The sequence below is a fragment of the Entelurus aequoreus genome, linkage group LG01, assembly GCF_033978785.1.
Source record: "Entelurus aequoreus isolate RoL-2023_Sb linkage group LG01, RoL_Eaeq_v1.1, whole genome shotgun sequence".
In the NCBI taxonomy this organism is placed as follows: Eukaryota; Metazoa; Chordata; class Actinopteri; order Syngnathiformes; family Syngnathidae; genus Entelurus; species Entelurus aequoreus.
In genome coordinates, this window is record NC_084731.1 from 1,144,953 (window position 1) to 1,169,196 (window position 24,244).

Genomic DNA, 24,244 nt, shown 5'->3' on the forward strand with positions numbered 1-24,244 from the left:
CGGGGCATATACCGGGATAAATCGAGATTTTTCCCGGGCGGTGCGCCAGGAAACTGCAGACCTCTGGAGGACAACAACATCTAGCGAGTGTAACATCTCCGGTGAGTTTTCACCGGAGGAGTTCACAGCTGCCCTCCAGTATACCAAACCAGGCAAGTCTGCTGGGCCTGACAACATCTGCCCAGAACTCGTGCTCCACGCTGCCCCTGCAATGAAGTCCTGGCTGAGAGTTTTCCTGTCTTCTTGCCTGCGCCAACTCCGGATCCCCAGGATTTGGAGAAGGGCCACTGTTGTCGCTATCCCCAAGCCGAACAAGCCAAAGGATGACGTAACGAGCTACAGACCAATCTCGTTGCTCTGCGTCCCCTTTAAAGTCCTCGAGCGCCTGATTCACGCCCGTGTCGAGCCCATCATAGACCCCCACCTCCCCCGGGAGCAGGCGGGTTTTCGACGTGGGAAGTCCACGGTGGATCAGGTCGCCCTCCTTACCCAGAACATCGAGGACTGCTTTGAGGCGAAAAAGAAGGCCGGTGCCGTCTTCATAGACCTGACTGCTGCCTATGACACAGTCTGGCACCGCGGCCTCATCTGCAAACTTCTCCGCCTGCTTCCAGACAGGCACATGGTCAAAATGATCATGGAGCTTGTCTGGAACCGCAGCTTTACTCTCACCACCAGTAACGGAGATAAAAGCAGGTTGCGGCGCCTGAAAAATGGCGTCCCCCAGGGATCTGTCCTGGCTCCCCTCCTGTATAACATCTATACATACGACCTGCCTGCCACAGTCTCACGGAGGTTCGCATACGCAGACGATCTCGCGCTGCTGCACCCCGACAGGGACTGGCAGGCCTTGGAGGGAACTCTAAGCCAGGACATGGAGACTTTAGTGGCTTACCTCCATAACTGGAGATTGAAGCTCAGCGAATCCAAGACGGTGACACAAGCTTTCCACCTATACAATTGGGAAGCGGATCGTGAGATCAGGTTCGAGGTGCGGAAGCCGGATGGGGCTTCCCTTACCCTATGCCGGCCTCGTCCTACACCTGAAGACCCTCGCCCTGACCCTAAATACCTTGGGGTCACCCTGGACAGGTCGCTCACTTTCCGTAAACACCTCTTGGCAACACGCAAGAAACTCAACACCCGCGTCTCACTGCTGAGACGGTTGGTCGGGTCCGGTTGGGGTGCCGGGGCAAGAACTCTGCGAACAGCAGCACTTGCCCTGGTCTACTCAACTGCTGAGTACTGCGCACCTGTCTGGGCGCGCAGTGCTCACTCTAAACAACTTGATGTCCCGATCAACGAAGCCTTGCGTGTTATCACTGGATGCCTGCGCCCCACCCCTGTGGAGCTACTGCCCATCTTAGCAGGCATCCAACCCGCTGAGCTTCGTCGCCAAGGTGCTGTAGCAACTCTGGCGGGCCGGGCAAACATGGATGAGAACCACCTGCTCCATGAAAGGCTCACACTCTCTTCAGAGCCAACGCCCCGCCTCCCCTCCAGAGACCCACTGGTACCAGCCGCCCTGAAGCTCCTGCAGCAATGCAGTGACAACAACATCAGGGCGGCTCACTGGGCGAATCACAAATGGAGCACGGACCTGGAGCATACCATCTCCTCCAGACTCCGTGACTTCATACCTGACACCGGCTCAATACCAGGCCTCTCACTACCACGAGTGGCCTGGGTGAGGCTTAACCGCCTCCGAACTGGTGTCGGTCGCTTTCGCTCAAACATGTTCCAGTGGGGCTTAGCACCTAACGCGACGTGTGAGTGTGGCGCGGAGGAGCAGACTGCCGACCACGTGATCCTGCGTTGCCCGATTTATCGTGCTCCTAATGGTTTGCGTGGCCTGGCGGACCTGGATGACTGCTCGGTGACCTGGCTCACTTCTGTGTGTCCTGACATATGAACGGGAGGGCCCCCCGGGCCTGGGGTGGTAAAAGGCATAGACCCTCGGCCTCAGGTCCGGGTGCCGGAAAACAGCTGCCCATACGATGAAGAATCTTTTGCAATTTGTTTAATGAACAATGGAGACTGCAAAGAAGAAAGTTGTAGGTGGGATCGGTGTATTAGCGGCGAACTACAGCAACACAACCAGGAGGACTTTGAGATGGATAGCAGACGCGCTAGCCGCCGACCGCACGGATGATTGGGTGAAGTCCTTCGTCCTTCCGTCGATCGCTGGAACGCAGGTGAGCACGGGTGTTGATGAGCAGATGAGGGCTGGCTGACGTAGGTGGATAGCTAATGTTTTTATCATAGCTCTGTGAGGTCCCGTTGCTAAGTTAGCTTCAATGACGTCGTTAGCAACAGCATTGTTAATCTTCGCCAGGCTGGAAAGTATTAACCGTGTAGTTACATGTCCACGGTTTAATAGTATTGTTGATCTTCTGTCTATCCTTCCAGTCAGGGGTTTATTTATTTTGTTTCTATCTGCATTCGAGCCCGATGCTATCACGTTAGCTCCGTAGCTAAAGTGTTTCGCCGATGTATTGTCGTGGAGATAAAAGTCACTGTGAATGTCCATTTGGCGTTCTGGACTCTCATTTTCAAGAGGATATAGTATCCCAGGTGGTTTCAAATACAAATGCATGATCCACAATAGAAAAAGGAGAAAGTGTGGAATCCAATGAGCCAGCTTGTACCTAAGTTACGGTCAGAGCGAAAAAAGATACGTCCTGCACTGCACGCTAGTCCTTCACTCTCACGTTCCTCATCCACAAATCTTTCATCCTGGCTCAAATTAATGGGGTAATCGTCGCTTTCTCGGTCCGAATCGCTCTCGCTGCTGGTGTAAACAATGGGGAAATGTGAGGAGCCTTTCAACCTGTGACGTCACGCTACTTTCAACCTGTGACGTCACGCTACTTCCGCTACAGGCAAGGCTTTTTTTTATCAGCGACCAAAAGTTGCGAACTTTATCGTCGATGTTCTCTACTAAATCCTTTCAGCAAAAATATGGCAATATCGCGAAATGATCAAGTATGACACATAGAATGGATCTGCTATCCCCGTTTAAATAAAAACATTTCATTTCAGTAGGCCTTTAAATGGCAAGAAAATGATCCACTTTGTGTACAATTGCAATGAATGGAAATGCCTTCACGCACGCACAAATATTGTTTCTAAATATCATCGAAGATATACATTTCTCCTTGGTCAGCTGCCTGACAAAGACCTGAGTGAGCTGTTAGCTGTCTCTGTGTCAATTAGCAGTTAATTAGCAGCTTGGACCAGATGTGGAGGAGTCAACGCTAGATATGCATCTGCTGGATTCCACTAAATGGGCAGATTGGTCAAACATTTCATTCACGATCACGTCTGCAGACACAATGTCACAATTCACCCAAGAATGAGGTCCAGTGGTGAAGGAAACAAATATAATAATAGTGATATTCTTGTGTTTTGCAGTCAAGAATGTGCCATGACTGAGTGAAGACATGATGGTGTGACCCCCTGACAACACACACCACCACCTGCACAGGACCAATCAGGTCAGGCGGTTCTTGTTGTCGTGACTCCACCGCTGTTTTTAATGAGTGCGCTTCTCACAAAAATGCTCTCTTTAGGAAGAGGCGGGCTGAACCAGCGTCACCTCGAGTGGCTAAGAGTTGCTCTAATGAGATGAGGAGTGTCAATCAAGCGGTCCACCAGTGAGCGGGCACATGCGCGCACGCGTGAGACGAACACAGTTCAAATCCTCGCAAAAAATCCTCAACGTCCGACTGATTTCTGCTCTAATCTTTATGAGTGACAGCGCCTCCGAAGGGTCGACTTGTAGTTTGAGCTGGCAGGCAAAGACGCAACAGGACGTGAAGACCAGAAGCAGAGATCACAGGATGAAGAGGACACTTTGATGATGTCACACTGACCACCAGCTCACTTTGATGATGACACACTGACCACCAGCTCACTTTGATGATGACACACTGACCACCAGCTCACTTTGATGATGACACACTGACCACCAGCTCACTTTGATGATGACACACTGACCACCAGCTCACCATTCCAGCGGGACTTTTGCATGAGCTCAACCATCGGCCAAAATAATGATGATTCCTCTTAAAAAACATTCAACCGCTCTCAAACAGAATCAACATCTTGACTCCACCCACTGAGACGCATTTCCATCGCAAAGGAGGAAGACGCCGGGTTTTGAAGTGGCACGGAGGCAATTAGTGGCATGTAGCATCTCTCTCTCTCCTGGTGTGACAGCCCCTAATCAGAGATGCAATTTGTTCATTAAGAGATTACAAACGAGGCTGCGGCGGCGACACGAGGGTCATGATTAGCGCTCACTAATTGCCTGATATGCTTGTCGGGAGGAGCCCTGCTGGATCACCCACTGCTGCTGTGGCACATTTGCCGCAAATTAAGAGGCAATTCAGACGCTCGCCTCGCTGTCACAGCAGGTCGCTCCCCCGCCCGCTTCTGCCCGGCCTTTATTTCTTTAAAGCGCCGTTGCGCCTGCCAAAGTGCGCGGCTGCAGACGAGAGCGCCAAAGCAAAGGAAGCAGCTTGATGGCGTGAAGTGGCCAATGAAGTAGGTGAACAGAGGGATGGGAGGAGTACGTCTCCTAATGATCCGCTCGGAGGCCCCGAGAGAGAGCCTGGCACTCTAATTGATGTCAAGCGTGTGATTTCACTCTTAATGAAAAAGGAGCCGACAGGAAGTTTTACCTGTTTTATGGGAATAGCTCGCCCGCTGCCGATGCTGTCGGCTCGAGCCTCCAGACTTTTCTTATCCTTCTCCGTCTCACTGGCCTTCCTGGACTGTGGAAGGGACGCGCTTTAACCAGGTTTGACATCATTAATGGTTGCTAATCACACCGCACACGCGCGCTTACGGTGAACAGGTTGGAGCGTCGCTTGGACTGCTTGCGGACGGGCGTGGGCGTGTTGGTGGTCTGCGGCACATCGATGCGCAGCTCTTTCTGGCTGGTGCTCGGTGTGGACGGCACTGATGAGGAGTAGTCACTCAAGCCGCCCCCGCCGTTTGTCGTCTGAATCCAAAAAGGAACAAAAAGAAAATGCAGGCAGAGTCAAAATTACATTTCCCAAACTATGGTTAGAGCAGACCTGGGCAAATGGAGGCCCGGGGGCCACATGGGGCCCGTTAATCTTTTCAATCTGGCCTGCTGGACGTTCCCAAACAATTGTTTTAGATGTAAAGTGTAGCTGCCATTATGAAATGAAAAGTATTATTTTGTAAAAATTTATATCTGCTGAACGCTCCAAACTAAGAACAACTACATCAATCAAAGACAAACTAAGACAAACAAACTAAGACAAACAAACTAAGAACAACTACATCAGTCAAAGACAAACTAAGACAAACAAACTAAGAACAACTACATCAGTCAAAGACAAACTAAGACAAACAAACTAAGACAAACAAACTAAGAACAACTACATCAGTCAAAGACAAACAAAGACAAACAAACTAAGAACAACTACATCAGTCAAAGACAAACTAAGACAAACAAACTAAGACAAACAAACTAAGAACAACTACATCAGTCAAAGACAAACTAAGACAAACAAACTAAGACAAACTAAGAACAACTACATCAGTCAAAGACAAACTAAGACAAACTAAGAACAACTACATCAGTCAAAGACAAACTAAGACAAACAAACTAAGACAAACAAACTAAGAACAACTACATCAGTCAAAGACAAACAAAGACAAACTAAGAACAACTACATCAGTCAAAGACAAACTAAGACAAACAAACTAAGACAAACTAAGAACAACTACATCAGTCAAAGACAAACTAAGACAAACTAAGAACAACTACATCAGTCAAAGACAAACAAACTAAGACAAACTAAGAACAACTACATCAGTCAAAGACAAACAAACTAAGACAAACTAAGAACAACTACATCAGTCAAAGACAAACAAACTAAGACAAACTAAGAACAACTACATCAGTCAAGTACAAGCAAGTAGTTAGCAAGTTAGTTAGTAGAAGTTTATTTTGAACATGCATACAATACAATGAAAATGTAATACATCACATATAGTTGTTTCATTACAGCACGCCCGAAAAGGAGCAGGAAGAAGCAGATCTTATTTAATTCTACCTCTTTTCATACCACAGCAGTTTTCCCATTTCTTTGTTCTCGGTTTGTAACAGAACAGTGAATTAATAACTAAATATACCGTAAGTAAGTAAACACATATTAAATACATCAATAAATATTAGACATGTACACAATAATTAAAGTTCTCATAAATAAATAGTTAATTAATTTATGGTTCACCTAGGAGATGAAAGAGATTATCTCTTGTTTTTTTTAAAGATTGAAGATGTTCATCATAATTCTTGTTGTGTGTACTTTGTGTGAACTTGTAGTTTGAAGAGTTTCTTAAAGTGGATCACATTGCTGCTTTGTTTCATTTCTTTGCTGAATCCATTCCATCATTTAATTCCACATTCAGATATAATAAAGGTTTTAAGTGTTGTACGAGCATACAAATGTTTTAAATTACATTTTCCTCTAAGGTTATATTTCTACTCTTCTGTTGTTGAGTAGAATTGTTGTACATTCTTGGCTAGCAGGTTATAATTTACTTTGTACACCATTTTAGCTGTTTACAAATGCAACAAGTCATTGAATTTCAATAATTGTGATTCAATAAATAAAGTGTTTGTATGTTCTCTATATCCAACATTATGTGTTATTATAACTGATCTTTTTTGTAACAGTTAGAAATGAAGCGCACATTTGTAGTTATGTTCCATATTTCTACACAATAAGTCAGAAAACTGGCAGATGACCACTGATGTCGGATATTAGGGCTGGACAATTCATCGAATTTTGATTTCCATTATGGCTTCTCACCTTTACGAAAATATAATAATCAGAAAAAACAAATAATGCAACATGCATGCAACGCTGGAACGGATAAGGAGCGAATGAGTGGAAGAAAGCAGGTCTACTACAAGTTTGGGATCTTACTATGGTTGCTACTTATTATTCGACACATTGCTTCATCAATAATCACTAAACTCAACAAAAAAATAAGGCATATGATTTTCACGTTCAGAGTCACATAGTTGGCCAATATAATAAATCTGCTGTTAAATGCAGAATATCACAGAAATGTGAGGAGAAGGGAAATTTGTTTGGTAAAATAATAATGTGTCAGGGACCACTCATTCATCCCCTAAAAACCTCGTTAGGAGTCTTTCTTTGTTTACTTACTACTAAAAGACAAGTTGTCTAGTATGTTCAACATTTCATTTAAGGACTCAATTGTTCTTTGATTGCAATAGGCAACATATGTTTAATGTACTGTAAGATTTGTTGTTCACATTAAGCCAATAATTCCAATTTTTGTGATCCCCTTTATTTAGAAAAGTATTTTATTTGATTTTTATTAAGGATCCCCATTAACTGGTTGCCTCAACAACCCACTAGTCTTCCTGGGGTCCACAATTCAATACAATTACAAGTAAAAGCATATAATTATAACTACACAATACATACAAAATGTATTTCAATAAAGTATTGAAATACATTTTGATACAGGTACCAAAATATTGGTATGGGGACAACCCTAGTTGAGACATTAATTTGGCTCTTGTGTCATGTGACTTGATTTGTGTGCAATACACCCTAATACCGTATTTTTCGGAGTATAAGTCGCTCCGGAGTATAAGTCGCACCGGCCGAAAATGCATAATAAAGAAGGAAAAAAAACATATATAAGTCGCACTGGAGTATAAGTCGCATTTTTTTGGGAAATGTATTTGATAAAAGCCAACAGCAAGAATAGACATTTGAAAGGCAATTTAAAATGTCTAAAGAATAGTGAACAACAGGCTGAATAAGTGTACGTTATATGAGGCATAAATAACCAACTGCTATGTTAACGTAACATATTATGGTAAGAGTCATTCAAATAACTATAACATATAGAACATGCTATACGTTTACCAAACAATCTGTCACTCCTAATCGCTAAATCCCATGAAATCTTATACGTCTAGTCTCTTACGTCAATGACATCAATAATATTATACGATATTTTACTAGAATGTGTTCATCATTTCACACATAAGTCGCTCCTGAATATAAGCAAACATGAAAAAAACTATGAAAAAAACTGCGACTTATAGTCCGAAAAATACGGTACAAACATTTACGATGTATAAATAAATACCAACACTTTCATGTCATTGTAGCTCCAATAAGTGACAATAAGCTTATTCCATAAAGGTGATTAAGATCATTTTGATATTTGATTTGATATCAAAAATGTATTTGTAAAAAAATTATAGTGTATTTGGAGTAATCTAGTTTAATTTGTTATTTTTTTAAGAAACGGGTTGAAAATATTGAAATTGAAAAGGCGTAAAATAAATCTTATGGCATAAAACCTCAATGGGCAGTGGTTGGTACTTGGTAGAGTGTAGTTACTTGGTTGACGCAGCTAATGATCTGGGGCCGTACTTATCAAGCTTCTTAGAGTGCCATTTTACACTTAAGTCCTGAGAATTTGCGAAATTTAGTCCTACTCTCAAACTTAAGAATAAAAGCTTTTTATCAACGTTCTTAAGTCTAAGAATCACTCCTACTCTCCACCATATTTTAGAGACCTTCAGAGGTGTCTTAAGTGGTTAGGAGTTGCCAGCAGGGGATGGCACTGAGGCGAGAGAGACGTGTGCGAACATTCAGGGAACGGAACGATGTTCTGGATTTGTTTGATGACGAGCAGCTGATCAAACGGTATCGTTTAGACAGAGCGGATATTATTTTTGTCACAGATTTAATACTTTTCGATTCCTTGTTGATTTCTGCATGTGTCTGCAGTGGGCTAGTATATATAGAGCCACCCACACCAGTTTCAAATTAGTTGCCTAATTAATGAATTGGAAAGAAAATGTTATGACAGTAGCGTATGTGTGTGGCCGTGAGGTGAGTGACGTCAGTGAGTGTGTGGGCGAGAGAAGAGAGGGAGCGGTAGCGTGAGTACTAGCGTGAGTACTAGTTTGTTTTGTATTATTTTGTAGTTTATTGTCAAAATATACACTCCCATTGTCCACTGAAATATTTCCAAGATATTTCTTTATTCTTAGACAACGGATTCCCTTCCGTGATTGGTCATTTCTATGGACACAGAAATGACGTCACCTAAAATTGCGTTTACGGCACATAGTAATGTCGTAATTCAGCTCTGAGTGTGACACTTAAGATTCAGTCCTACACTTCGCTGAAAGTGTGAGTAAGACGCTTGATAACTAACTTTTAAGTGCAGCTTTCAGCCAAGAATTTATTTACTCTTAAGTCAACTCTTAGCAGACTTCTTAGGAGTCATTCTAAGAAGCTTGATAAGTACGGCCCCTGGTGTACACACCCTGCCCTGCCTGACCAGAATGGTAGCTAATGACCTGGTGTACACACCCTGCACTGCCTGACCAGAGTGGTAGCTAATGACCTGGTGTACACACCCTGCACTGCCTGACCAGAATGGTAGCTTTGTGAACACAATTGTGTCCCCGTGGTCAAAAGGAACAAAGGAGGGGCAAAGTAATGGGTAAGCAGACATTGCATCTGAAGTCGTCCCACTGACCTGGTTGGCCTGGACGCTGGGCACCTGGGTGGCACAGACGGACGAGTGACTGGGAGAGTTGGGCAGTGATTTACACGGGCCGATGGACAGCTGCTGCTTCTTCCTAATGGCCACGATCTTCTGAGCAACTGCAATAAAAAGGCGCGAGTGTTAATGCTTTGCTGAGATATTGCGTACCACAGCACTGTCACCATATTTCTTCTTCCAACACCGCCCACAAAAAGAACACACTTTTTACAGAAAGTTCTAATAACATTTCAGGATGAACCTAAAATGCACTATAACCTAAACAAGTGAGTTTCATTTGACATATGTTCAACTGTTCAATGTCTCAGTCCTTTGTGCACAATTGCTCTTTTATAGTATCAAGTATTAAACGGCATAGACCAGAGAATGCCCTGGTTCTATTCAAATTGGTATTAAAACAATTCTCGTCATCATGTTGTTCACATTTTGACATCCTGGGACTGAGACCAGACTTACAACTGATGTGGTCACTGAGCTGAGTGTGTCACAAAGTCTCAATTGATATACAAAGACTGCAAGGTAGGATGTTAGCATAGTACAGGCCTTTCTTTTGACAGTTCAAAGTACTGTTGTGAATTTAATCCAGGGGTCACCAACCTTTTTGAACCAAGAGCTACTTCTTGGGTAGTGATTAATGCGAAGGGCTACCAGTTTGATACACACTTAAACAAATAGCCAGAAATAGCCCATTTGCTCAATTTACCTTTAACTCTATGTTATTATTAATAATTAATGATATTTACACTTAATTGAACGGTTTAAAAGAGGAGAAAAGATGAAAAAAATGACAATTAAATTTTGAAAGATAGTTTATCTTCAATTTCGACTCTTTAAAATTCAAAATTCAACCGAAAAAAGAAGAGAAAAAACTGCTATGTAGTCGCTTGCTATAAATAGTAAATAGCCATAAGTAGTGGTTGTGCAAGGCAAAGCTTGTCTACGAGTCGAGTCGAGTCAAGTCAGCGGTGGGTACCGCGGCAAAGCACCGACACATCAGCATCTTGTGGAACTTGGAGGTAAGCTTGTATGTGGTGACTTGTTCATTAGCTCTGTTCCAATAAACACCGTTCTTTTAATTGCGCTCGTTAAACTTGGTTGATGAGGAGCCCATCATAAACATTTACCCCCCACTGGCAAGAGAATCCATGAAGTGAAAAAACAGACCACTTCAGGTTTTACTTTACATAATGACTTCTAAATTGACTTGACCTCAATTCTGGCACAACCTCTTTTAAAGACGAGGTTGGACACAAGATGATCATTACCCAAATCAGTACTTTGTTATCAGCAAGCTTTAATGGCCGTTCATGACACGGATAGCCTCAAACAGTAGGCAGGATTGGGTAAATTATTATTTTATTAATTATTATAATTATTTGATTAAGATGATTAAGTTAAAGTTAAAGTATCAATGATTGTTACACACACACTAGCTGTGGTGAGATTATCTTCTGCATCTGCGCTGGGAATCATTAAGTGTACCGTATTTTTCGGAGTATAAGTCGCACCGGCCGAAAATGCATAATAAAAAAGGAAAAAAACATATATAAGTCGCACTGGAGTATAAGTCGCATTTTTTGGGGAAATGTATTTGATAAAAGCCAACAGCAAGAATAGACATTTAGAATAGAAAAGAATAGAAAATACTTTATTGATCCCTGGGGGAATTCAGCACCACAGTTTGCTCACAATAGACAATAATAATAATAAATAATATAATATACATAATATATTATATATAATATATGAATAATATAAATATATTCTACATATATTCTACATTTAAGTGCAGTCAAGGAACATGTGCATTAGGCAATTTAAAATGTCTAAAGAATAGTGAACAACAGGCTGAATAAGTGTACGTTATATGAGGCATAAATAACCAACTGCTATGTTAACGTAACATATTATGGTAAGAGTCATTCAAATAACTATAACATATAGAACATGCTATACGTTTACCAAACAATCTGTCACTCCTAATCGCTAAATCCCATGAAATCTTATACGTCTAGTCTCTTACGTCAACGACATCAATTATGTTATTGGATATTTTACTAGAATGTGTTAATAATTTCACACATAAGTCGCTCCTGAGTATAAGTCGCACCCCCCGGCCAAACTATGAAAAAAACTGCCACTTGTAGTCCGAAAAATACGGTGCTTCCTTACAAAAATAGGAACAATCCACAATTGAAATATCATAAAGACATTATAAATTAAAGCTAGTGTATGCCATTGGCTAAAAAAATTATTTAGTGTACGTAAAAAAATATAAGAAAAACTGGCTAGCATTTGTTACCATTAATGGTTTTAAAGAAGAGATCAAATAAATAAACGTCTATATTATTCACAATTAGAAATTACATTTGGCTTGAAGAATATGGTGTTCATGGCTGTCACTCCCAGATGGCGTGGAGTCATGGCTTCTTGTGTGTGTGTGTGTGTGTGTGTGTGTGTGTGTGTGTGTGTGTGTGTGTGTGTGTGTGTGTGTGTGTGTGTGTGTGTGTATATATAATGGTTGCAGCATGTTTGAAGCTTGTTGTGTTTGATAAAGAGCGTATTAATGGGGAAATCCTTCTTTAGCTGACCACCTTGTTTTTACCACACAGTACAGCCCTGCCATTGCACATGTACTCTAACTCTTCTATCCACATGAGTCCAAGCACAAGAGTATTTTGGAGCAGTGTTCACAGACTATTTGCTTGCCATCACGGGCGAGTAATGGTGGGAGAGACTTTGGGTGTTGTGGATGCTGTAAAACATTCAAAGCCTTGATGCAATGGCATGGATCCATTATTTTGTCTGGATGTGCACACCATTCCAAGCACGCGTGTGGTGTGTGGCTGCGGGGTGGAGACTGGTGGGATGCATGCCTGAAGAGAGGCGAGGCGTGCGGGCGTATTTAGGGGTTAAAATGATGTCATATTATCCTAATATTTTCGGGACCGATCAGTAAAATCCCAACGATTAGTCAGGTTACCGACTCCTCTTCTACATAACTGATTGATAAAGTCGTTGGAATTATGTTTTTTTTCCTTTGTGTTACAATCCGTTTGGAGCTTAAGCCCTATTATTTACACTTACCATATTTTTCGGACTATAAATCGCAGTTTTTTTCGTAGTTTGGCCGGGAGTGCGACTTATACTCAGGAGCGACTTATGTGTGAAATGATTAACACATTAGCGTAAAATATCCCAATAATATTATTGATGTCATTCACGTAAGAGACTAGACGTATAAGATTTCATGGGATTTAGCGATTAGGAGTGACAGATTGTTTGGTAAACGTATAGCATGTTCTATATCAGGGGTCACCAACGCGGTGCCCGCGGGCACCAGGTAGCCCGTAAGGACCAGATGAGTAGCCCGCTGGCCTGTTCTAAAAATAGCTCAAATAGCAGCACTTACCAGTGAGCTGCCTCTATTTTTTTAATTTTATTTATTTACAATCAAGCTGGTCTCGCTTTGCTCGACATTTTTAATTCTAAGAGAGACAAAACTCAAATAGAATTTGAAAATCCAAGGAAATATTTTAAAGACTTGGTCTTCACTTGTTTAAATAAATTCATTAATTTTTTTAATTTGCTTCTTATAACTTTCAGAAAGACAATTTTAGAGAAAAAATACAACCTTAAAAATGATTTTAGAATTTTTAAACACATATACCTTTTTACCTTTTAAATTCCTTCCTCTTCTTTCCTGACAATTTAAATCAATGTTCAAGTAAATTAACTGTTTTTATTGTAAAGAATAATAAATACATTTTAATTTAATTCTTCATTTTAGCTTCTGTTTTTTCGACGAAGAATATTTGTGAAATATTTCTTCAAACTTATTATGATTAAAATTCAAAAAAAAAATTCTGGCAAATCTAGAAAATCTGTAGAATCAAATTTAAATCTTATTTCAAAGTCTTTTGAATTTCTTTTAAAATTTTTGTTCTGGAAAATGTAGAAGAAATAATGATTTGTCTTTGTTAGAAATATAGCTTGGTCCAATTTGTTATATATTCTAACAAAGTGCAGATTGGATTTTAACCTATTTAAAACATGTCATCAAAATTCTAAAATTAATCTTAATCAGGAAAAATGACTAATGATGTTCCATAAATTATTTTTTTAATTTTTTCAAAAAGATTCAAATTAGCTAGTTTTTCTCTTCTTTTTTTCGGTTCAATTTTGAATTTTAAAGAGTCGAAATTGAAGATAAACTATGTTTCAAAATTTAATTGTCATTTTTTTTCGTGTTTTCTCCTCTTTTAAACCATTCAATTAAGTGTAAATATCATTAGTTATTAATAATAACATACAGTTAAAGGTAAATTGAGCAAATTGGCTATTTCTGGCAATTTATTTAAGTGTGTATCAAACTGGTAGCCCTTCGCATTAATCACTACCCAAGAAGTAGCTCTTGCTTTCAAAAAGGTTGGTGACCCCTGTTCTATATGTTATAGTTATTTGAATGACTCTTACCATAATATGTTACGTTAACATACCAGTTGGTTATTTATGCCTCATATAACGTACACTTATTCAGTCTGTTGTTCACTATTCTTTAGACATTTTAAATTGCCTTTCAAATGTTGGCTTTTATCAAATACATTTCCCCCAAAAATGCGACTTATACTCCAGTGCGACTTATATGTTTTTTTCCTTCTTTATTATGCATTTTCGGCGGTGTGACAATCATTGCTACTTTAACTTGAACAAACCCTGAGCTAAGGTTGCATCTTTCTTATGACACAAAGCAAAATGTCGTTGCTAGTCAAAATTGTTTTGTATTATTTTTACTAGGGGAAAAAAACCCAGCACATTTGATGTTTGTTTGACAATATGTTTCAATAATGTGTCTGAAAAGCAACAAATGTTTAAAAAAATACCACATAAAGCTGGATGGAGCTGCTGTTTGCTAGGTTGGCGTGTGCGTGCCCAACAGGCGGCAATGCAAGGGTTAAGAACAGTTATGATAAGGATGTGCTAAATATTTAAACTGCACATTTAATGCAATTTATCTTTCAATCTCACTCAATCATCCCTTTTAATTATCAATCTCAGTCCTGGTGTGAGAGGTGGCCACTCATCTAATGGAAACGTCAAGTTCAGATTTATGGTGGGACGGCACATAAAGACAGGGGGGCTTGCCGCTGAGTCTGCAGTCTGTGAAGTTCAAGTGTGACGTGACAGAAGACGTTTCAAGTTGAAACATTATTTTCCATGTTCTTTCTTCCGCAAGAATGCTGCCTTTGCTAAGCTACCGGCAATATTTAACACACTAGTCCCGGGGTGTCAAACTCATTTGAAGTCAGTTGTGACTGCGTTCAGAGGGCTGCTTGTAACAGTGAATATATATATTAGGGCTGCAACAACTAATCGATTAAATCGATTAAAATCGATTATAAAAATAGTTGGTGATTAATTTAGTCATCGATTCGTTGGAACTATGCTATGCGCATGCGCGTAGGTTTTTTTGTATTTTATTTAAAACATTTTTTTTTTTTTTTTATAAACCTTTAATTATAAACTGCAACATTTACAAACAGCTGAGAAACAATAATCAAAATAAGTACAAAAACAGTACAAAACAGCACCAGGGCGGCGCTGAGGCTACGTCTCACGAGGTGGCGTAAGCTAGCCAATGATGTGTCATGTGCAGCTCACGTGACCACGCCGTCTGGAAACATTCGAAAAATGGTGCAGGTAAACCGTACGGATAGTTTAGCGGAGAAACATCTTGAGGTTATTGCTTCAATGGAGAAAAGTGTACGACCTAAGTGGTCCAAAGTGTGGGAACACTTCACTTTAAAGACTTCAAAGAAGAGTGTTTCCTGCAAAATGGCACGGAAGTACAACATTGCTTCAGGAGCACCTGAAGAAGAAACATGTTGCAGCCATGGATGAAGGGAGGAACTCACAGTTCGTAACTTTTTAAGTCCATAGTGGCAACAAGCATTCATGAGTTCAGCTTTTTTGTGAGTAACTTTAAAGTTCTGCCTTTGTTGCAACGCGGGGCTGATGATGTGTCTCCGGCACATTTGACTCCGTTTTGAGAGAGAAAACGCACGGTTACCAATTTAGAAATAAACGTAACGGACAGAAATATCTCAGGTTGGTTTCATAATGGATCAATGTAGCCGGGCCGATAAAGCTATATAAATATATTTAGATTTGAGTGACGCTTTAGTATAACTAAACGTTATGAAGGTGCTGGAATATTTCATGCTATTATTCAGAGGCAGCCTAAAATGAATCCTTTATTATTCACAACAGAAACGTGTACAATATCTGATTCAGTTCTGATGAGTTACATTTCTGTGTTATTATTGGTGTATGCTGCACCCCCAATGTCCACAACATGGTGCCAGTATGCTGGGTTTTTCAATAAAATACTGGAAAGGATAGAAATGTAGTTTGTCTCTTTTAACCGATTATTAATCGATTAATCCAAGTAATAATCGACAGATTAATCGATTATCAAATTAATTGTTAGTTGCAGCCCTAATATATATATATATATATATATATATATATATATATATATATATATATATATATATATATATATATATATATATATATACTGTACTCATATAAACTCATGAGGATTTGCATTTGATTAGTAGATTTTTTAACTACAAATAGATGGACAACTTGCTATGAAATCATAAGTCAAGGTGACAAGCAGATATTAACGTATTTACCTTTATTTTGACAAAATTATTTGAGTACTACAGTATAGTATTTGTCGCATGATCAAATAATACTCAAGTTTAAAAGATACCGTATTTCCTTGAATTGGAGCGGGGAATATAGTATTCGCACGTCTAGAATTACTGCCGGGTCAAACTCGTTTCTCAAAATAATTAACGCATGCTTGGCCTTATCGCCGGTTCATTATTAACGGCCGATCTAATTTGTTTCGCAAAATATTAATTTTATTATCGCATGTGTATAATTTTCGCCGGGTCAAACTCGTTTCGCAAAATATTTAGCATATGTCTAGAATTTCCGCCGGGTCAAATTTGTTACGTCACGAGTGACGCTTTACCTGTCCTCATTTTCAAAATGGAGGAAGCTGCTTTCAGTAGTTTACAATCGCACAAAGGAAAAAAGAAAAATAGTTATTCAGTAGGATTTAAGGTCCAAGCTATTGAATACTGGTACAGTATGCTAAAGAGAACAGTAAGCAGCTATGTTTTATTAATATACCGTAGCTGCATGTGTCAAATACGGTATGAGTCATTAAATGACTCCCGCCTCCTGGTGGTAGAGGGCGCTAGTGATCCTTCTTGCGACTTCCGGTACTGCAGAAGAAGTGACTACACGCAGCAACAGATCGTCTTTTTTTTCCCTCTCGCCTGAACTTTTAACATGGAGGATTACATACCGGTATCTAAAATAAAACAGTTTTCTAAACTGGACTTTCAATGGAAGCAGGAGGTAATAATTAAAGGAATATCTCCATCGAGACAGAGAGACTTTTAAAACTGAAGAAAGAAAATAAGGAAGACTTCTATAACCAAATTATCGATGCTTTTGGTCAGAAGGAGCTGCAAATGGACTCCATTTATAAGTACAGGTAAGACCATAATAACGTTTTTTTTAATTAAATGTGCTTTTCATGATGGTATGCTTACATCACACTCAAAGCGCACGCCTAAATTTACCGCATTCCTTTTGGTAAACGCCGGAGTGAGAAGAGGTTTTAAAATAATTAGCGCATGCACAGCCATCCCGCAGGCTTCCGGTAAACGCCGGAGTGACAGGAGGTTTTAAATTAATTAACGCCCCTGCGGCTATTCAAGGAAATACGGTATGCAATTGATAAATGTTTCCCTTTCAAAACGGAAAGAACGAAATCATTTAGTAAGACAGATAAAGTATTTTATTGAGATATAATTTCCACATAAAACGATGTGGCGGTCCAGGTCTCGCCCCCGGGCTTTAAGTTAGACACCTGTGCACTGGTCAATAGACATAAAACGATCATTTAATGCTTAGTGGGGTTGTGATGATTTAGCGCAGGTCTATTATTCAACTGGCAGAGTTCAAACTAGGGTTGCTAACGTATGCAGTACTCCCACCACACCACAGGGGGCAGCAGTGTTACAAGGAGGTGGCAGTGAGGTGAGTAAAAGAAGACTACTCATTTAACCCTGAAAAAAATCGAATTAAATTGCGAAAATCTGACTTTTAACAATGAGTGGACAACAAAGGATGAATGTTCTGCCCCGAGGGAGGACAAGAAAGGATGAATGTTCTCCCCAAAGGGAGGTGCTCCAATATGGTTTTTCCTGTCTGACCTTTTAAGCGCCGGACACGGTTCTGGACAAGCAGCAACAACGGTAGAAATCCCCGCATGTAACTTAGACTTAGACAAACTTTAATGATCCACAACTTGTAAGCTTCATCACAAAATGTGGTCAACTCTATGTAAGTAAACATTGTGCTTAAAGATATTTGACTTGTTTTTATTCAAGTTGCTGACTTTGTAGTGTCTTTTGCATTCGTGGTCATGTTGTTTTTTTTGTATGAGTAACTGACGATCAAAGCTCGTTTTACACATGTAGTGCTAAATTTGACCATTAGAGGACGATAACGCTGTACCTTACACTTAAAGGCCTACTGAAAGCCACTACTAGCGACCACGCAGTCTGATAGTTTATATATCAATGATAAAATCTTAACATTGCAACACATGCCAATACGGCCGGGTTAACTTATAAAGTGACATTTTACATTTCCCGCTAAACTTCCGCTTGAAAACGTCTATGTATGATGACGTATGCGCGTGACGTCAATGGTTGAAACGGAAGTATTGGGACACATTGTATACAATACAAAAAGCTCGGTTTTCATCTCATAATCCCACAGTATTCTGGACATCTGTGTTGGTGAATCTTTTGCAATTTGTTTAATGAACAATGAAGACTGCAAAGAAGAAAGTTGTAGGTGGGATCGGTGTATTAGCGGCTGGCTGCAGCAACACAACCAGGAGGACTTTGACTTGGATAGCAGACGCGCTAGCCGACGCTAGACGCAGATCGCACGGATGATCGGGTGAAGTCCTTCGTCGCTCTGTCAATCGCTGGAACGTAGGTGAGCACGGGTGTTGACGAGCAGATGAGGGCTGGCTGGCGTAGGTGGATAGCTAATGTTTTTAGCATAGCTCTGTGAGGTCCCGTTGCTAAGTTAGCTTCAATGGCGTCGTTAGCAACAGCATTGTTAAGCTTCGCCAGGCTGGAAAGTATTAACCGTGTATTTACATGTCCATGGTTTAATAGTATTGTTGATCTTCTGTCTATCCTTCCAGTCAGGGGCTTATTTCTTTTGTTTCTATCTGCAGTTAAGCCCAATGCTATCACGTTAGCTCCGTAGCGTGGAGATAAAAGTCACTGTGAATGTCCATTTGGCGTTCTCGACTCTCATTTTCAAGAGGATATAGTATCCCAGGTGGTTTAAAATACAAATCCGTGATCCACAATAGAAAAAGGAGAGAGTGTGGAATCCAATGAGCCAGCTTGTACCTAAGTTACGGTCAGAGCGAAAAAAGATGCGTCCTGCATTGTACTCTAGTCCTTCACTCTCAAGTTCCTCATCCACGAATCTTTCATCCTGGCTCAAATTAATGGGGTAATCGTCGCTTTCTCTGTCCGAATCTCTCTCGCTGTTGGTGTAAACAATGAGGAAATGTGAGGAGCCTTTCAACCTGTGACGTCACGCTACTTCCGGTACAGGCAAGGCTTTTTTTTTATCAGCGACCAAAATTTGCGAACTTTATCGTCGATGTTCTCTACTAAATCCTTTCAGCAAAAATATGGCAATATCGCAAAATGATCAAGTATGACACATAGAATGGATCTGCTATCCCCGTTTAAATAAAAACATTTCATTTCAGTAGGCCTTTAATTTTTATATGTGTAAAAATATGCAAAATACACAATGAACGTTATACTTTTGTAATGTTTACATTTTTAGTCTTACAAAGCTAAATGAAGGAAGAAGTGCAAAGAAATAAAACTGAGGAAGGGAAAGATTTCAAAAGAAGGAACATCAATCCTCAACAAAACCTCTGGAGCTTCTGTTTCTTCATTCCGTTAACTAGCTCTACAAGAATGGACTAGCTTGGGCAGATGAATGAATGCATTGACAGTGCCGTGTGAAAGTGAATGTGTTTACTTTGTCATTAGGTAAACACAGTCTCGGAGGCGTTTAACCCGCAGAGGCACTTTTGACGAAACATCCGTCCGGCCCTTGGGCCCTCGAAACTGCGGCCCTCTTCATTATGTAGTTAAATAGCCCCGGTTTAGGGCTGACTATGTTTGCATTGAATTAGTGTTTGCTTCACGACTCACACACACAAAAACAACACAAACAACTTGACTTACTCTTCATGGTCCACTTCCCATTACAGCCATTGTGCAGCCTGCAGGTGAACTTTATGTGTGTGTGTGTGTGTGTGTGTGTGTGTGTGTGTGTGTGTGTGTGTGTGTGTGTGTGTGTGTGTGTGGTGCAGTGGATGAGCATTAATGTCTCATTACAAGAGCACAGATCTCAGCTTGTTAGTCAGTGTGAACGAAGCGCCCGGCTTGCACACTCTGACAGATGAGAAAGAAGCAACAAAGAGGGCGAGGGTGTGTGTCTGCGTGTTTGGGGTTCATGTCGGCGTAATTAGGCTAATTAAATTAGCACGCTGATGGACGAGGGACCACGGGAGCGTCACCCACACCCCTACCCCCCTCGGTCCCTCACACAGAGGTCACTCCTCCAAACCGGACGAGGCTTCACTTCTCATTACACGTTTAACGCGCATGGTGTGTGTGCGTGTGCGGTCACGCTGCCAAACAAAGAAGCTGCTCTCTACGCATCTGCAAACAATTGAAGGGAAATAAACGTCTTTAAAATACGTCATTCTTTTTGCTTCACATCATGTGAATCAATGTCACCTTTTTCAAACTTTAATCATTGATTGTAGATTTTTTTTTAACAGTTATTTCCCTGAGTGAGCCAACTAAAGATTGTGTAGATGCAGCCATGCAGCGCTGCTATTCTCCAAGTTTGCTATTGTTAATGCATGGCTACTTAAAACAATGTTGTGTTACAGGTGAGGAACAGCGTGCAGGAATGGATGTGCAGTGGGCGTGTCGCTAACACGGCACACCCAATCTATGTTGACCAGACAAATGGCGTTCACATCATTATCACAAATTGATATTTTCCCAGCCATAATTATCACTGCCAGTAGTAGTTAGGTACAAGCAACTATAGTGGCTGAACATGAGTGAATACATTTAGTTAAAATAATACAATACTTTAATAGTAGTAGTTAGCGGACATGTCTCTGAGTGTTTTAGTGTGTGTTCTAAGCTGTGACACTGAACAGGATCTATAATATGGAACTGAAGGGCTGGATGATGTCAATTTAGTGATCAACACACAAGCACAAGGACTCAGTCACACACACACACACACACACACACACACACACACACACACACACACACACACACACACACACACACACACACACACACACACACACACACACACACACACACACACACACACACACACACACACACACACACACACACACACACACACACACACTTTGTTGATCAAGGCAGACCACAAACTGCACTGTTTGTGCTCCTGCACCGCCCCCTGCAGGACAAACACAGCCATGACAACTGAAAGCAGACACACAAACAAAACAGAAGCAACTCCAAACGTTGCTAACAGTGTTAGGAAAACTACTTTCAAAGAGTAATTTGTCACAGTTTCTTTCAAAAAACAAAAAATGAATTATTGCTTTGGAATTCCTCATGTGTTCTGTTGAGAGATGTTTCATGAGATTAGAGTGACTTACAACTAACATGGACTCTTTGCTTTGAGACACAATGTACACCATATATGTATGTTCTTGCCTTGTGTGGCGTTGAAATAGTGGCTGTACCCGCACCATGAAAACATTAAAGGCCTACTGAAATGAATTTTTTTAATTTAAACGGGAATAGCAGATCTATTCTATGTGTCATACTTCATCATTTTGCGATATTGCCATATTTTTGCTGAAAGGATTTAGTAGAGAAAATCGACGATAAAGTTCGCAACTTTTGCTCGCTGATAAAAAAAAGCCTTGCCTGTAGCGGAAGTAGCGTGACGTCACAGGAGCTAGTATTCCTCACAATTCCCCGTTGTTTACAATGGAGCGAGAGAGATTCGGAGCGACAAAGCGACGATTACCCCATTAATTTGAGCGAGGATGAAAGATTCGTGGATGAGGAACGTTAGAGTGAAGGACTAGAGTGCAGTGCAGGACGTATCTTTTTTCGCTCTGACCGTAACTTAGGTACAAGCTGGCTCATTGGATTCCACACTCTCTCCTTTTTCTATTGTGGATCAAAGGATTTGTATTTTAAACCACCTGGGATACTATATCCTCTTGAAAATGAGAGTCGAGAACGCGAAATGGACATTCAAAGTGACTTTTATCTCCACGACAATACATCGGTGACACACTTAGCTACTGAGCTAACGTGATAAATGCAGATAGAAACAAAATACTTAAATCCCTGACTGGAAGGATAGACAGAAGATCAACAATACTATTAAACCATGGACATGTAACTACACGGTTAATAATTCTCAGCCTGGTAAAGCTTAACTATGCTGTTGCTAACGACGCTAAGGCTAATTTAGCAACTTAGCAACCGGACCTCACAGAGCTATGATAAAAACATTAGCGCTCCACCTACGCCAGCCAGCCCTCATCTGCTCATCAACACCCGTGCTCACCTGCGTTCCAGCGATCGACGAAGGACTTCATCCGTGGGTTTGGCGGCTAGCATCGGCTAGGCGTCTGCTATCAGGGCAAGTAGTCCTTGTTGTGTTGCTGCAGCCAGCCGCTAATACACCGATCCCACCTACAGCTTTCTTCTTTGCAGCTTCCATTGTTCATTAAACAAATTGCAAAAGATTCACCAACACAGATGTCCACAATACTGTGGAATTATGAAATGAAAACAGAGCTTTTTCTACGGGCTCCGAATACGTCCCTTGTCCTCGTGACGTCACATGCACACGTCAGCATAATAAAACGTTTTTAACCGGAAGTGTGGCGGCAAATGTAAAATGTCACTTTATAAGTTAACCCGGCCGTATTGGCATGTGTTGCAATGTTAAGATGTCATCATTGATATATAAACTATCAGACTGCGTAGTAGTGGCTTTCAGTAGGACTTTAAAGGATGTTGGCATTTCCATGACTGTGATTGGTGGCATGAGTATATATGTATGACACCTTAGGGCAGTGTTTCTCAAAGTGTGGGGAATAGAGACATGACAGGTGGGGCGCGAGGAACGGGAGGACTTTCACTTTACATTTTTTTAATTTTATTATATTCTTAGATTATTTTTTTTACTATGCTTTCATTTTCTATACACACTGTAAATCACTTTGTGATTCTGTCTGTGAAATCTGCTATATAAATAAATGTAAATTACTTATTTTTCCCGTAGGCTTTAAATTTCTAGGTAGGAGCGAAAGTTTGACAGACATAGCAACAGTAACTAATGGGGGCGGGGCTAAGCGGAGCTGTGTCCATTCTTCTCCCCTTTGCCACGTCTTATCTGTGTGAGATAGGCTTTTCAGCTGTTGCTTCACTCAAAACGAAGTACAGGTCTCAGCTGAACGTCATTGAGCATGACTTAAGAGTGGCAGTGTCAAGCCTGCAACCCCCATTTGAAAAGCTGTGCAGTGCAAAACAGGCTCATTGCAGCCACTAATGCTGGAGTACTGTAAAACTCATGTTCACTTGCCCTGTCTTGCCAAATGCATAGCTCCTCCTTTTTTTTTTGTTGCAAAGATAGCAAAGTGGCACTTTTATTTGATTTATTATTGAACTTGATGCAAGTTATAACACTTTTATTTGATTTATTATTGAACTTGATGCAAGTTATAACACTTTTATTTGATTTATTATTGAACTTGATGCAAGTTATAACACTTTTTTTTTATTTATTATTGAACTTGATGCAAGTTATAACACTTTTATTTGATTTATTATTGAACTTGATGCAAGTTATTTGATTTATTATTGAACTTGATGCAAGTTATTTGATTTATTATTGAACTTGATGCAAGTTATAACACTTTTATTTGATTTATTATTGAACTTGATGCAAGTTATTTGATTTATTATTGAACTTGATGCAAGTTATAACACTTTTATTTGATTTATTATTGAACTTGATGCAAGTTATAACACTTTTATTTGATTTATTATTGAACTTGATGCAAGTTATTTGATTTATTATTGAACTTGATGCAAGTTATAACACTTTTATTTGATTTATTATTGAACTTGATGCATGTTAAAACACTTTTATTTGATTTATTATTGAACTTGATGCAAGTTATAACACTTATTTGATTTATTATTGAACTTGATGCAAGTTATAACACATTTGATTTATTATTGAACTTGATGCAAGTTATAACACTTTTATTTGATTTATTATTGAACTTGATGCAAGTTATTTGATTTATTATTGAACTTGATGCAAGTTATAACACTTTTATTTGATTTATTATTGAACTTGATGCAAGTTATAACACTTTTAT

At 40.3% G+C, this 24,244-nt stretch overlaps 1 protein-coding gene across 5 annotated transcripts in view; it reads right to left on the reverse strand.

The window, feature by feature from the left end:
• Positions 1-24,244, reverse strand: part of agap1 (ArfGAP with GTPase domain, ankyrin repeat and PH domain 1) — a 210,179-nt gene that overhangs the window by 105,040 nt on the left and 80,895 nt on the right. For all 5 annotated transcript variants that reach the window (XM_062041900.1, XM_062041909.1, XM_062041927.1 and 2 more), the window contains 3 exons: positions 9,592-9,719; positions 4,853-5,008; positions 4,686-4,778 (listed from right to left, as the gene is read on the reverse strand). In XM_062041900.1, the coding sequence (XP_061897884.1) occupies positions 4,686-4,778; positions 4,853-5,008; positions 9,592-9,719 (377 nt within the window). The remainder of the gene's footprint in view (positions 1-4,685; positions 4,779-4,852; positions 5,009-9,591; positions 9,720-24,244) is intronic.